Below are 15,334 nucleotides of genomic sequence, written 5' to 3' on the forward strand. Positions count from 1 at the left end.
GGTTATTTCTAGAAATTACCCAACAGTTTTATAAATGACCCAATATTTTTTGAAAATAACCCAACACATTGATCCAATATGTGCAACCCATCGGTTGGGTTAAACAAATAACCCAATGTTTTTTACTATACACACCCAGGAAAGAATGTAAGTGCATGCTGGGGGACATGAATGTGCATGGCCTGCCAGCCCATTCACCCCTTGTAGGGTTAGGGTTACCCTAACCCTATTCTTTTATTTCCAATGGGTAATTGGAAAAGAAAAAAGGGGGGTCGCAGGGAAGGGCAAGATTGTACAAACTATATCCCCTGAACCTAACCTACCTCTAAACACAACCCTCACAGAAAACTTGATCCATTTTTACATTTTCAAAAAACCATAATTTAGTATAATTTATAACATGTTTTCTTCATGGGGACCATAAAATTTTTTTGTCCACAAGGTCAGACATTTCTGATATTACTATCTTTGTGGGGACGTTTGGGTTTACCAGGACACACACACACACACACACACACACACACACACACTGTGATTCCTAGTCCAGGAACCATGTTTGAGAACTTTGAGAGCTTTGGTTGAAGAGTGGGGTAACATCTCACAGCAAGAAAAGGCCAGTCTGCTACAGTCCATGAGGATGATCTGTGGGACTTACAGCAGCTCCTGGCTACACCAGATATGACTGCTTATTTTCATATTGTTCAGGGACTCACTGTTCCATTTCTTTTCTTCAAATGTCTGCGGAACTTGTTTATTTTATGTTTATGTTGTTGAATCTTTTTATGTTCATAACAATATTTATACATTAAGACATTTTCTGGAAATAAAAGCAGTTGAAAGTTAGACATCACTTTTTTTACCGAGTTTAGTTCTGTATGACTGTCCCTTTTTTGTCATTATGTTTTTGATAACACAGATGCAACATGACTGATGAAAGTGATTAAGCATAAAGCACATAATGTCTACATTTACCATTTAGTTTATTTAATGAGCTAATTTAATACAATTTATTAACTAATTTCAGTTTAATTAATTGTTCAAATTGAACATCAAAAGCAGAAAACATACTCTCTGAAATAAAACAAAGATACATGTAGTGTAAATTACAAATATAAATCCTACAAAGATAATCAGATGCATTTTTTGATTGACCTTGAGACAAAGCAGACCAGACGTCCATGCTCGGCGCGGTACTCACGCTTTCAGCCAGAACTGTAGCGGGCGCATGCAGAGCAAACCCAGCTGAAGAACTGATGATGCTGAGTCCATGAGACCCAGCATCCTCTGAAATTTTCTGAGCGGGACAGACGAGTTCGCTGCGCGCTGAATATCCCAGCGCGCGCTGTGGTGACAGTCACGCTATCATAGACAGCGAGTCCAGTTTTGTGCCCAGAAAAGATATTATCTTAGATATTACCATAGCACGTCCACCATAGCACAGACCCGTCAGAGTGCCTGTGATGACCCCTGCCCCGTCCACCATAGCACAGACCCGTCAGAGTGCCTGTGATGACCCCTGCCCCGTCCACCATAGCACATATCCCTCAGAGTGCCTGTGATGACCCCTGCCCCGTCCACCATAGCACAGATCCCTCAGAGTGCCTGTGATGACCCCTGCCCCGTCCACCATAGCACAGACCCGTCAGAGTGCCTGTGATGACCCCTGCCCCGTCCACCATAGCACGGACCCGTCAGAGTGCCTGTGATGACCCCTGCCCCGTCCACCATAGCACAGATCCCTCAGAGTGCCTGTGATGACCCCTGCCCCGTCCACCATAGCACAGACCCGTCAGAGTGCCTGTGATGACCCCTGCCCCGTCCACCATAGCACAGATCCCTCAGAGTGCCTGTGATGACCCCTGCCCCGTCCACCATAGCACAGACCCCTCAGAGTGCCTGTGATGACCCCTGCCCCGTCCACCATAGCACGGACCCGTCAGAGTGCCTGTGATGACCCCTGCCCCGTCCACCATAGCACAGACCCCTCAGAGTGCCTGTGATGACCCCTGCTCTGTCCACCATAGCACAGACCCGTCAGAGTGCCTGTGATGACCCCTGCCCCGTCCACCATAGCACGGACCCGTCAGAGTGCCTGTGATGACCCCTGCCCCGTCCACCATAGCACAGACCCCTCAGAGTGCCTGTGATGACCCCTGCCCCGTCCACCATAGCACAGACCCGTCAGAGTGCCTGTGATGACCCCTGCCCCGTCCACCATAGCACGGACCCGTCAGAGTGCCTGTGATGACCCCTGCCCCGTCCACCATAGCACGGACCCCTCAGAGTGCCTGTGATGACCCCTGCCCCGTCCACCATAGCACAGACCCGTCAGAGTGCCTGTGATGACCCCTGCCCCGTCCACCATAGCACAGACCCGTCAGAGTGCCTGTGATGACCCCTGCCCCGTCCACCATAGCACAGACCCGTCAGAGTGCCTGTGATGACCCCTGCCCCGTCCACCATAGCACAGACCCCTCAGAGTGCCTGTGATGACCCCTGCCCCGTCCACCATAGCACGGACCCCTCAGAGTGCCTGTGATGACCCCTGCCCCGTCCACCATAGCACGGACCCGTCAGAGTGCCTGTGATGACCCCTGCCCCGTCCACCATAGCACAGACCCCTCAGAGTGCCTGTGATGACCCCTGCCCCGTCCACCATAGCACGGACCCCTCAGAGTGCCTGTGATGACCCCTGCCCCGTCCACCATAGCACAGACCCGTCAGAGTGCCTGTGATGACCCCTGCCCCGTCCACCATAGCACAGACCCGTCAGAGTGCCTGTGATGACCCCTGCCCCGTCCACCATAGCACGGACCCGTCAGAGTGCCTGTGATGACCCCTGCCCTGTCCACCATAGCAGAGACCCGTCAGAGTGCCTGTGATGACCCCTGCCCCGTCCACCATAGCACGGACCCCTCAGAGTGCCTGTGATGACCCCTGCCCTGTCCACCATAGCACAGACCCGTCAGAGTGCCTGTGATGACCCCTGCCCCGTCCACCACAGCACGGACCCCTCAGAGTGCCTGTGATGACCCCTGCCCTGTCCACCATAGCACAGACCCGTCAGAGTGCCTGTGATGACCCCTGCCCCGTCCACCATAGCACGGACCCGTCAGAGTGCCTGTGATGACCCCTGCCCTGTCCACCGTTATATATCTGAAAAATGTAAGTAACCCTAAACCAAACCTTAATGCTAATCTAACTTTAAAGTACATGTTGTTAATTAATATTGATCAGTACTTAAATGTAAAATTACACTGTAACAATGACACCTTAAAATAAAATGTAACCAAAAATGTTGTTGCGTGTAGTGTGTGTGTGTGTGTGTGTGTGTAAATGAATGAATACTTTATATACACCTCTCATGTTGGGTGTCCATATTTTATGGAGACATAGACATAATGATTTATATATTGTACAAACTATATCCCCTGAACCTAACCTTACCTCTAAACACAACCCTCACAGAAAACTTACATTTAAAAAAAAACATAATTTAGAATAATTTATAACATGTTTTCTTCATTGGGACCATAAAAACGTTTCCTCAAGGTCAGACATTTCTGATATTCCTACCTTTGTGGGGACGTTTGGGTTTACCAGGACACACACACACACACACACAATGATTTCTAATCCAGGAACCATGTTTGAGAACTTTGAGAGCTTTGGTGGAAGAGTGGGGTAACATCTCACAGTAAGAAAAGGCCAGTCTGCTACAGTCTATGAGGATGATCTGTGGGACTTACAGCAGCTCCTGGCTACACCAGATATGACTGCTTATTTTCATATTGTTCAGGGACTCATTGTTCCATTTCTCTGAAAGTTAGAGGACATCACTTTTTTTACCGAGTTTAGTTCTGTATGACTGTCCCTTTTTTGTCATTATGTTTTTGATAACACAGATGCAACATGACTGATGAAAGAGATTAAGCATAAAGCACAAAATATCTACATTTACAATTTAGTTTATTTAATGAGCTAATTTAATACAATTTATGAACTAATTTCAGTTATTTTAATTGTTCAAATTGAACATCAAATGCAGAAAACATACTCTCTGAAATAAAACAAAGATACATGTAGTGTAAATTACAAATATAAATCCTACAAAGATAATCATATCCTTTATGAGTGACAGCTTTACCAGTTTTATTACAATTGATGCTCTGTAATTGAACTGGCTCTAGCACTCTCTCTCCTCTCCACTATAGCTGGTGTGTGGTGAGCGCACTGGCGCTGTTGTACTGTGGCTGCTGTCACATCATCCAAGTGGTTGAGGAGAGATCCCCTGATATGATTGTAAAGCGCTTTGGGTGTACAGTAGTACATGTGAAAGTGCTATATAAATGCCTCATTCTATTCTATTCGATTCTATTCTATTCTATTCTGTAAAAATATTGATCAGAGAGGATGCTGGCTGAAATATTTTCAGAGTTAAGATGTGTTTAACTGTCTTTCTAAACCAGGGATAAAATATAGCATAGATCAGAGGATCCAGAAATGTGGTTATGTTCCACATCCAAGCTACAATAACTCTGGCTGTGACAGAGTTTACCAATATATAACAGGTATAGTATGGAACATAGCCAAGCATATAAACTACCACAATGATTCCTAATGTCAGAGTAGCTTTACTCTCAGATTTCCTCTTCACTGAACCTTCTGTTACACATTTACCACCCTTCATCAGAGAGTTTATAACTTTCACATGCTGAAGTACTACATAGAAAATCCTCATATATAAAGTTAGGGATATGGTACATGGAAAAATAAAAGCAATTAACGCATCAGCGATAAACAAGGGAAGTCCTAAACTAATAGTACAATCTCCATAACACACGTCGACTGTGGATGAATTAATGGTTAAATATTTTAACACAATTACAATTGAAAGAGCATAAGATAATGAAAAAGCCCAGCTCAGACAGATGCTTATTACAGTTTTAGTTGTGGTTATTTTCTGTGAGTAGTGTAAAGGGTAACACACAGCCACATAACGATCAACAGCAATTAAAACTAAACTACCGAGAGCTGCTGTGGTGAGCAATACAGTGGCCATAATATACAGACTACAGATAGTTTCTCCAAAGTACCAACAATTAGCATCAATTAGTGTGATGGCATCTACGGGCATCACAATAAGTCCAATAAGCAGGTCTGCCACAGCCAGAGAGAGAATAATCAGGTTTGTTGGAGTGTGAAGCTTCTTGAAGTGAGAGATGGAGATGATCACCAGCAGGTTCAGAAGCACAGCCCATGCTGACAGCAATGGAAAAATCACATACATAATAATGTATTCATGTCTAGAGTATTCAAAGTCCTTGATACATGATGAGTTGATGTCAGGAAAGCAGTATTGAGTCTCATGATCCTCTGTCTCATAGGCCATGAGTGAGTCTCCTCATGTTAGGAGTTTGTTCTGCTCTCTTTCTTGTCATATAATTTATACAGTGTTTGGTTCAGACGGCCCACCCATCTACTGCCCACTGATGATGTAACATTCAAATGTTTTTTTATTTTTATTAATTAATAATTATTTTAAATATATATATATTGTTGTTGTTGTTGAACATTAGCTTTGAAATGCAATTCATTTCTTCAGTCCAGATTAGAATTCTCTTACATTTTTCAAAACTTAATACATATTTGTTTTGTTTTTTTGCTTCATTTCTTCACTGTCTTGTTATAGTTTAGTATTTCCACATGAAAGCAAAGCACAGGTGGAACTGAACTGAACACAGGTGTGGTGGTTTTTGCTTCAATCAGTAATCAGCCACTGTAGATCACTCTTCCTTTGAGCGGCTCCTGGAACTCATCTGAGGGTTCCCTTGGTGTGGTTAAGATGATTTCTGTGAATTAGGAATGGGGTCCAGAAATAGAGGGGTTATGTCATCCATTGGAACTCAAGAATGCTTGAGCTGTCCATAACCCTCCCAGTTTACCCTGTAAAATAACTATTGCAATGTAATAGGTAGGCAACAACTGTCCCGTTTACAGAACACATTATCAAAAATGGTGAAATAATTTTTATACTGTACAGTGAAAAAGCTATTGAATTGAACATATGTGTAATAAAAAGATTTCAGTTTAGTTTAGTTTAGTTTAGTTTAGTTTTATTTAGAGTTTGACAAGGCAGGATATTGGGGAACAAAACCCTGAAATGTATCAAACAAAACATTCTCAAGACAACCTTATGTACCTAATTTAAAATATAAAATAAAAAATAAAACAAAATAACAGGTGAAGTAAAACAGATGCACAGAAAAACCTGAAATACATTAGGCTTCATACAAAAAAACGTACTCGGTTACTAACGTAACCTCGGTTCTCTCTAGAAGAGGGAACGAGATCTGCGTAAGTATCTTACGCTAGGGGAAAATCCCTTTTCCGCGAGATATTGAAGCCAAAAAAATTATCCTTTAATTTTGTATTAATGTAAAACGCGTTGCGGCAGCATACAGACATAGGCAAGAGGGCTCGCGTGCCTATTGGCTGCTCTGCGGCAACTGCATCAGCCTATCGAGCGAGGCCAAGCGTGACGTCAGACCCAATGAGGGTGCTTCCCACTTGACCAAGCCCACGATGAAGCCATGCTTCTCGTGGAGTGCGCTCTGACACCAACAGGCACTGCAGGCCCTTGGAAGTGTACGCCAGCGCTATAGCGTCAACTATCCACCTGGATAGGCTCTGTTTCGATGCAGCTAGTCCCTTAGATCGTCCGCTGAACGAAACAAAGAGCTGCTCTGTCTGTCTGAAAACAGACGAGCGAGACACATAAGCTCTTAAAGCCCTGACTGGGCAAAGGAGGCTCACGTCTCATCAGGGACCGGCAGGGCCGACAGGGAAATGACCTGCACCCTAAACCATGTGTTGAGGGATTTTGGAACGTAACCATGCCTAGGCTTGAGTATGACTCTCGAGTCATTAGGCCCAAACTCCATGCACGCCGCGCTCACGGAGAGTGCGTGTAAGTCACCTATGCGCTTCACTGAAGCGAGAGCCAGTAAGAACACTGTTTTGAAAGACAGATGTTTAAGATCAATCGTCTGGCTTTCATGGCTTCCAGCAACGTAGAAAGGTCCCACATAGGGACTGAGGGAGGTCTGGGAGGATTCAGCCTCTTAGCTCCTCTAAGGAAGCGGATGACTAAATCGTTCCTTCCTATTGACTGACCAAGCGTTGGTTTAGAAAACGCTGCTATGGCCGCCACATAACCTTTGAGCGTGGAAGGGGTCCTACCCTTATCCAACAGCTCCTGTAGGAAGGAGAGAACCTCCGTCACCCCACAGTCTATGGGTGATATGCCACGAACTGTGCACCAGCTGGAGAACACTGACCATTTCGAGGAGTAGAGCCGTCGAGTAGACGGGGCTCTAGCCTGCGTGATCGTATTTAACACTCCCTCTGGGAGGTCAGCGGGTACCCGTTGATGGCCCATACATGAAGGGACCACAGCTCTGGGTGAGGATGCCAAATCGAGCCGTTGGCCTAAGAGAGGAGGTCCCTCCTCACTGGCACTGGCCATGGGGCAGTGTCTGCTAGCTGCATCAGAACTGGGAACCAGGGTTGGTTTTTCCAGAGCGGCGCTACTAGCAGCACTGAGCATCCCTTTTCCCTGATCCGTTCTATCACCCGAGGCAGGAGAGAGACGGGGGGAAAAGCATAGAGCGGGCAGCGGGGCCAAACGTGAGCCAGCGCGTTCCTGCTCTTGGAGAAAAATTCCAGACAGTGAGCGTTTTCTTGAGACGCAAACAGGTCTACCTTCGCTCTGCCGAATTTCTTCCACAGCAGTTGGACTGTCTGTGGGTGTAGAGACCACTCGCCTGTCGGAACGTTGTTCCTGGACAGTCTGTCTGGTCCTATGTTTAGGAGCCCTGGCACGTGCGCTGCTCTCAGCGAGCGCAGGTTGTGCTGAGCCCATACCAGGAGGCGTTCCGTCAGCTTGTGCAGGTTTCGGGACTTGAGGCCCCCCTGGCGATTTATGTAGGACACCACTGACATGTTGTCCGAGCGGACCAGGACGTGGTGTCCTCTTATTTGGGGACAAAAACGCGTTAGCGCGTTGTCTACTGCCAGCATTTCCAGGCAGTTTATATGCAGAAGCTTCTCCCGTTCTGACCACTGGCCGAAGAACGGTCTGCCCTCGATCAGCGCTCCCCATCCCGAGGTGGAGGCGTCCGTAGACACCACCTTCACACTCGAGGAAGTCCCCAGGCTTACACCTGACCGGTACCAATCGGTCGCTTTCCAAGGTTTCAGAGCTGTGATGCATTTTTTGATTGACCTTGAGACAAAGCAGACCAGACGTCCATGCTCGGCGCGGTACTCGCGCTTTCAGCCAGAACTGTAGCGGGCGCATGCAGAGCAAACCCAGCTGAAGAACTGATGATGCTGAGTCCATGAGACCCAGCATCCTCTGAAATTTTCTGAGCGGGACAGACGAGTTCGCTGCGCGCTGAATATCCCAGCGCGCGCTGTGGTGACAGTCACGCTATCATAGACAGCGAGTCCAGTTTTGTGCCCAGAAAAGATATTATCTGACTGGGGAACAGAGAACTCTTCGCCCAATTGACTCTGAGACCCAGATTCTCGAGGTGTTCGAGTAAAATGGTCCTGTGCTCTATGAGCTCCGAGTGTGATTGAGCTAGAATCAGCCAATCGTCCAAGTAGTTCAATACTCGCATGCCCCGGAGTCTGAGGGGTGCGAGCGCTGCGTCAATGCACATCGTAAATGTACGGGGTGCCAGGGACAAGCCGAACGGTAGGACTGTGTACTGATAAGCCTGGCCCTCGAAGGCGAATCTCAAATATCGCCTGTGACGTGACGCTATCTGTATTTGAAAATACGCGTCCTTCAGATCTATTGACATAAACCAGTCTCCTCTGCGAATTTGCGCGATGATTTTCCTGGTTGTGAGCATTCTGAACTGCCGTTTCTGCGGCGGTCAACCGAGAGAGGGAGGGCTGGGCGAGTCCCGTGGGACTTGTCATGTCTGTGAGTGAATGTGGGCGCGGGATAGCGGGCAGATTTACTGCACTGAGTGCATTGTCTGCCCGAGCAGAGTGAATGCTGATTTAGTTTTTACAGAAACCGTGAGACATGCAGAACATAGTGTTTGTGGGCACTGGGCAGTGGGCACATTTACTACGTTTAATGCGCAATCGACCTGGGTTGATTTTATGTGCGCAAGCCCTGTGTGACGGGCTGTGCTTGTGTTTAGGGATGAGCACTGGGCAGTGGGCATTTTTTCTACACTCATAACACCATCGGCCGTGGCCGGAACATCAGAAAATACATTCTTTATGGGATTTATCTGGGTAGCCGTAAAAACGAACAAACATGTATAATAAAAAAAATATAGTAGTAAAGTAGTAAAAATACTACTTTTAGTAGTAGTAGAAGCAGTAGCAGGAGTTAAAGCTAAAGCAAAAGCTAAGCAGGGCTGAGCCTGGTTAGTACCTGGATGGGAGACTCCTGGGAAAACCAGGTTGCTGCTGGAAGAGGTGTTAGTGAGGCCAGCAGGGGGTGCTCAGGGGGTCTGTGTGGGTCCTAATGCCCCAGTGTAATGATGGGGACACTATACTGCCAAAAGAGCTCCGTCCTTCGGATGAGACGTTAAACCGAGGTCCTGACTCTCTGTGGTCATTAAAAATTAAGAATTAAGTGTACTGTTAATTTACATTAAAGTAAATGTTAGGCCCTAGCCTCGTCCTGCTCGACCCGTTCTCCCTCAGCCTCGTCCTGCTCGACCCGTTCTCCCGCGGCCCTCAGCCTCGTCCTGCTCGACCCGTTCTCCCGCGGCCCTCAGCCTCGTCCTGCTCGACCCGTTCTCCCGCGGCCCTCAGCCTCGTCCTGCTCGCCACAGTAAACATAATTGAATGGCAACTGTAGAACGCAAAAGCCGAATCCCGGACATTTTGGGCGATCTCAAAATCCCGGCCAGACTTGTCACGGAGACTCACTAGTAGCCTAGTCTTGTTGTTTAACTGCGCTCTCTTACCGGTAGGCGTGGCTTGGGAGTGGCCTCGTAGAGCAGCGAAGCAAGTGCATTCTGAGAGTTGTTGTCTTTCATCCACATAAGCCAAAAATACATTTTCTGGCTTTTCTCAGTCTAGAAGGCTCCAAATTCAAAAATAATTTCACATTTCTACTACATAAATGACCCATTTAAAATACACATTCATCTTTCCAGAGGTGAAGTATCCCTTTAAGTGTATTTCTGTCAGGACCACTACCGTCAAATACGATTGACAGTTAGCAAACAGTTTGGATTGGCGGTATGGTTCCGTTCTGGGCGAGAACTCCCTGCGCATCCATGCAGCCTAGCATGGATAAGAGCAGGGAGAGCAGCAATAACCCCCCTTGGGGTAAACAGAACAGAACCAACATGAAAGTTTGCAGATATCATTAATTCAAGATTTTAAAAATACAACATAATCGAGAATTTATTCTGATTCATGGGGAATCAGAATGCCAAATCCTGACTGGGCGAGAGGAGGAGCTGGGGATGGAGGAGGGTAATCAGCTCTTGAGAAACGCGATAGCTGCTGATAATACTGAAGGAGCTTACACAGCAAAATCTCCAGTGTTGAAATCCTGGTGTTAAGGACTCTAAGAGTAAAGAGTTAATTTTCTGGTGTTGAATTTCTAGGGATACGAGGAGGGAAAACGCAGATATTAAGTGTTTTATCGCATTTATATATGCATTTTATTACATTATATTGTTTTATTACAATATTTATGTGCTGTGAACGGCTAAACCGTTCTCAGAAAGGCATTTTCGTTGACGCGCGATGCGGAGCAGACCAGGATGAGGTTGCTTTTAAACAGAGAAACGACGAAAGTAAGTGTTTTAACTAATTTACAATATGTATTTTATAACATATTGATTTATAGAGAAATTTAAATGCTCTGCGTGCTTAAACGAGCCAAAACCTTTCTCAAAGGCGACATCTTTGACTCGATACGGAGCTGACGATGAGGAGGTTTGCTTGTAACGTTAACAGGGAAAACACTGAAAGTAAGTGTTTGTAACCTAATTTACAACATGTATTTCATGGCATTATATTGTTTATAACGATATTTATGTGATGTGCGTGACTAAACCTTTCTCACAGACTAACGTTATGCCCTGCATCTTCTTTGACTCGTGCAGACAGGAGTTTGCTTTTAACGGTGAAAACACAGAGTAAGTGTTTTAACTCATTTACAAAACGTTTTTTTATAATGTTATTTTGTTTTATGACAATATGTGACCCGTCACGGAAACCAGGGACACAAGTCGGCAGCACAACTTTCGAGCAAAATGAGAAAGAAGCGTTTTTTTTTTTCAAAATTGGTGATTTTCGTTCTTTGGCAGAATCTGTTAGTTGAGATCACGAAGAAGCCTCTCCATGTTTGAGATAGCAGTATTGGTATTTTTAAAAGCGTACATTTTGATGTTGAAATCGGCTTGTTTTTCGGAGATTCTAGCACGCAGTAGAGGCGTGTCATTGTCGGTGTGTATTTCCATACTGAATAAGCCGGCGTGGCTACTTATTATGCAGCGCTCTGGCCGGCTCTATCTGAATTCAAAATTCAATGAACATGGACGCCAATAACATAACGATGTCCAGCAATCGATTTAAATTGTAGCTTACATGGGGTTTAATTTGTCGTTTAATGAGATGTAGCCTAATACATGTTGTCAGTGCCAATACATCGATCCGCCTTTAATTATTGTGTATATTAAATTATTGTGTGAATGGTACAGTGGTAGAGCTTTCGCCAGCCATATCAAAGGTTATGAGTTCGAATCCGCCCTTGTATATGTTTTTTTTTCTCGTATAGTTTTTTTTCTCTCATCAAAACGATTATGTTCATCAGTGGTTGTATATCAAGCAGGGACACGCAAACGTTTGAATTATTTTGTGATTTCAACAGAACGAATAGAGAGTATCCGCAACGCAACGGATTGAAGCGCGCGTTGAGTGAAGACAGAGAAAACACTGTATCTGCGCCACTGATCGCAGCGGCAACGAGCACTTTGATCACTTGATTTAAAAAAAAACACATTTCAGCGCTAGTATCTTATTTAAAAAAACGAACGAAATGAATGCTCTGCCAGTTAACTGGAGATGTTTTATTTATTTGTAGAATTGGTACATTCGTGTCGCGAGATGTTTTAAAAAGTAGTGGGAACATGTCCCATCCGTCCCACCCGCAAATTACGCCTATGCCTATTTCCATAGTTTATTGCTTATTATTTATCATTAGCATTACATATCATTAAGTTTGTTTCATGTTGCACGAGTAGGCTACACCGAAGAAAATTCCTATTCTGTGAAACCTTTCATTGACAATGGCAAAAAAATCTATTCTGATTCTGATTCATAGCCTACTCATACTATATATATATATATATATATATATATATATATATATATATATATATGTATATGTATATATGTATATGTATATGTATATGTATGTATGTATGTATGTATATATATACATACATACATATACATTATATATATATACATACATACATACATACATACATATATATATATGTATATATATCACATAGCACATCCTGTTCTTGATTTGAACATTGTCTAGAGTTTATCTTATTTTTTATTCAGTGTACACAAGAGTTGCCTATACAGTTTTATCGGTAGATGCTAAGAGACATTTATTTATATATTACATGTTTGCAAACTTTTTTTTCTTTGATGGCACATTTTCCTGACCTTTTTGCCCCCCCCCCCCCTGTGCTTTACAGCTTTACAGGGGGTATGGCTTATCTAAATGAGATGTAAATGAGCCTCTATTGTCACTCCCAGCAGGAGAGAGAGGTGAGAACTTCACTATCTTCAGAGGCTGTTTTCTCCACTTTGAGCTTTTTTGAGTGCCTACCTTCAAATGGCCATAACTTCTCCAAATATTATCAGATTTCCATGTGTTACGCATCGTTGGAAAGCTTAGAGATTACACTTTCAGAATATGTGAATAACTCTAAATGCCCCAGAACCGACTTGTGTCCCTACTTTCCGTGATCGGTCACATATTTGTGATGTGCAAATATCATAATGTATTTATCCTCAAACTATCTTTTACTGTCATTTGTCAGCACACCTATCTTAACTGAAACCTAACGTTAACTGAAAAACATTATTTTCTTAGAATGTGTAAGTAATTATTTAAGATTAAATGTTTATGAAAATATATTTATCAGATTCAATTTTGGTTGATGTTTGGATTCTTTCATGTTTAACCCCCTGAGGTCGGCTATCGCGCCGGCGTGATAGGCTAATTTTTTTCCTTATCAGTGAAAACAAATAAATAAAATAAAATATTACTTTTTATCTTATATGCTTGTGTTATACATCAATCGATCCTGTTAAGTATGTATTATTTTTGTGTATACTCACAATAAAAACAAAGTGTTGTGCTTTTCGCCAAATAAAGAAAAATAAACGTGATGCGAGTTCTGCCTTCTCTCTGTCAGTGAAGTCCATTCTGAAATGCGTCCGAAAATGAACCATAACTCAGCGAATACTCAGTCAAACAGGCATACAGACACACAGGCATGAAGCTTGAATTCTCTTCTTTTAAATGAAGTAATTTATATAAAAAACAAATATTCTCATCTTGTGAAATCTGCATTAAAAGAGAGCGATTCCAGTCGAGCTAATTAGAGCTCATTCAGATGTAATGTGACCCCGCCCACGGAGAGCGCGCGCTATTCAAACGCAAATGACTGAGGCAATCCACGCAAACTGTGAACGCCCCCATATCAGCTCGAGAAAACACATCAGATCATTGTACTTGTTTACACAGTCTTGCAGCGCTGTGAGGAATAATACTATAATGGAAAATTTACCTCAGAAGTACGAGGAGCAACAGATCCGAGGCTATGGAATAATGTAGTAAGTTTTTTTTTCATTCTCAAGTGCGGCGCGTATCTGTGCATGAATGAATGAATGAACGGCAGAGATGCCGCTGTTTACCACAACTGGCAAAAGACGGTTTAAATTTGAATCGTTTCTGTCTGTGAATGTTTTGCTTTTAGCAAACTGTATTGCTATAGGCTACTGAGTAAAAATCGAGTGAAATATGTTGAAATAAAATGTATTTGTATAAGCAACGTATTAAACTGCAAATTAACATTTAAATTTCTTATAATAAAAACGAAAGTTACTATGTTACAGACATATGAAAGACAACATTTCATTGATTAGTTTTGGATAGATTATACATTTTTACTGTAAAATATCTGCCACATCAAATAAGCTTTTGTTTGCCAATTTTTGCTCATATGTTAAATATAGTATGTTTTGTCAAAAATAATCAAATAATAAGTTATAGTGTTTATTCCAATGTAGCCTAGGCTATATTCAAGTAATGAATCCTTAACTTTGAAATATGTATGATAAAATGTATACTTTAGTTTTTACAAAGAAAGATTACACTTGAATTGTTGTTGTAATTGTAACCTTTTTAATAAAAAAAAAAAATACAAGGCAGATGTAAACAAACTAATAAAAGGTAAATATAAGCCTTTTCTTTAAAATAATTTTTTTATTGTGTTTTATTAGTGACAAATTTGGGGAGAGGATAAATATTCCAAAACTGAAAATACAGTATGAGAATTAACCCTTTAGGCGCCAAGGTTTTTTTTGAAAAAATGCTGGATTTTGACATCAAAATTTCAAAAGCTTGTGGCTTGAAAGCGCTTAAAGATAGAGGTCTACTGTAAATTAGAAAAATGTTTGGGATGACTGAAAGTTTATGTGGGGTGTAAATATACTCATCTAATTGGCATATTATGACGTCATCAGGGGGCGGCCCTCTTGAATTTCATAATATTCAGGAAATAGTAGATATTGAACTTATGTTTGAACTTATTTGCATGTTTTATTTTTATTTTTTTATCCTCATTCCAAATGTCGAGAAAAGAGGAAACCAACAATAACAGGTGAAAGTACTAAATTATTACTATATTACAATACTTTGCCGGGAGAAGCGCGCGCGGCACCATTGCACGGCAAAGATGTACCGGGAGAAGATGTAATATGTAATATGTAATATATATATGTAATATGTAATATTTTATATTGTCCTGCAAGACTGTTCGCAGAGTGATATTGTCCTGTAAGTCAGTTTGCAACGTGATATTGTCCTGTAAGTCAGTTCGCAGAGAGATATTGGGTAACACTTTATATTACGACCCGCAAACAACTGCGTAAGTAAACCGAAATTACGGTGTACGTTTCTGTAATTATAGTGTACTTCCGTGTAGGTATAAGGGAACAATATGTTAAGTTTTGGGTAATAAAGGGGTAA

At 42.9% G+C, this 15,334-nt stretch overlaps 1 protein-coding gene across 1 annotated transcript; it reads right to left on the reverse strand.

Moving 5' to 3' along the window:
• Window positions 1–4,384: 4,384 nt before the first annotated feature.
• On the reverse strand, window positions 4,385–5,431 carry LOC307170487 (trace amine-associated receptor 13c-like; the record flags this gene model as incomplete). Its single annotated transcript, XM_079891612.1, has 1 exon — window positions 4,385–5,431. The coding sequence occupies exon 1, from the start codon at window positions 5,390–5,392 to the stop codon at window positions 4,385–4,387; it is 1,008 nt and encodes a 335-aa protein (XP_079747738.1). The 5' UTR covers window positions 5,393–5,431.
• Window positions 5,432–15,334: the final 9,903 nt, after the last annotated feature.

This window comes from Squalius cephalus, assembly GCF_949319135.1.
Source record: "Squalius cephalus genome assembly, chromosome: 13".
In the NCBI taxonomy this organism is placed as follows: domain Eukaryota; kingdom Metazoa; phylum Chordata; class Actinopteri; order Cypriniformes; family Leuciscidae; genus Squalius; species Squalius cephalus.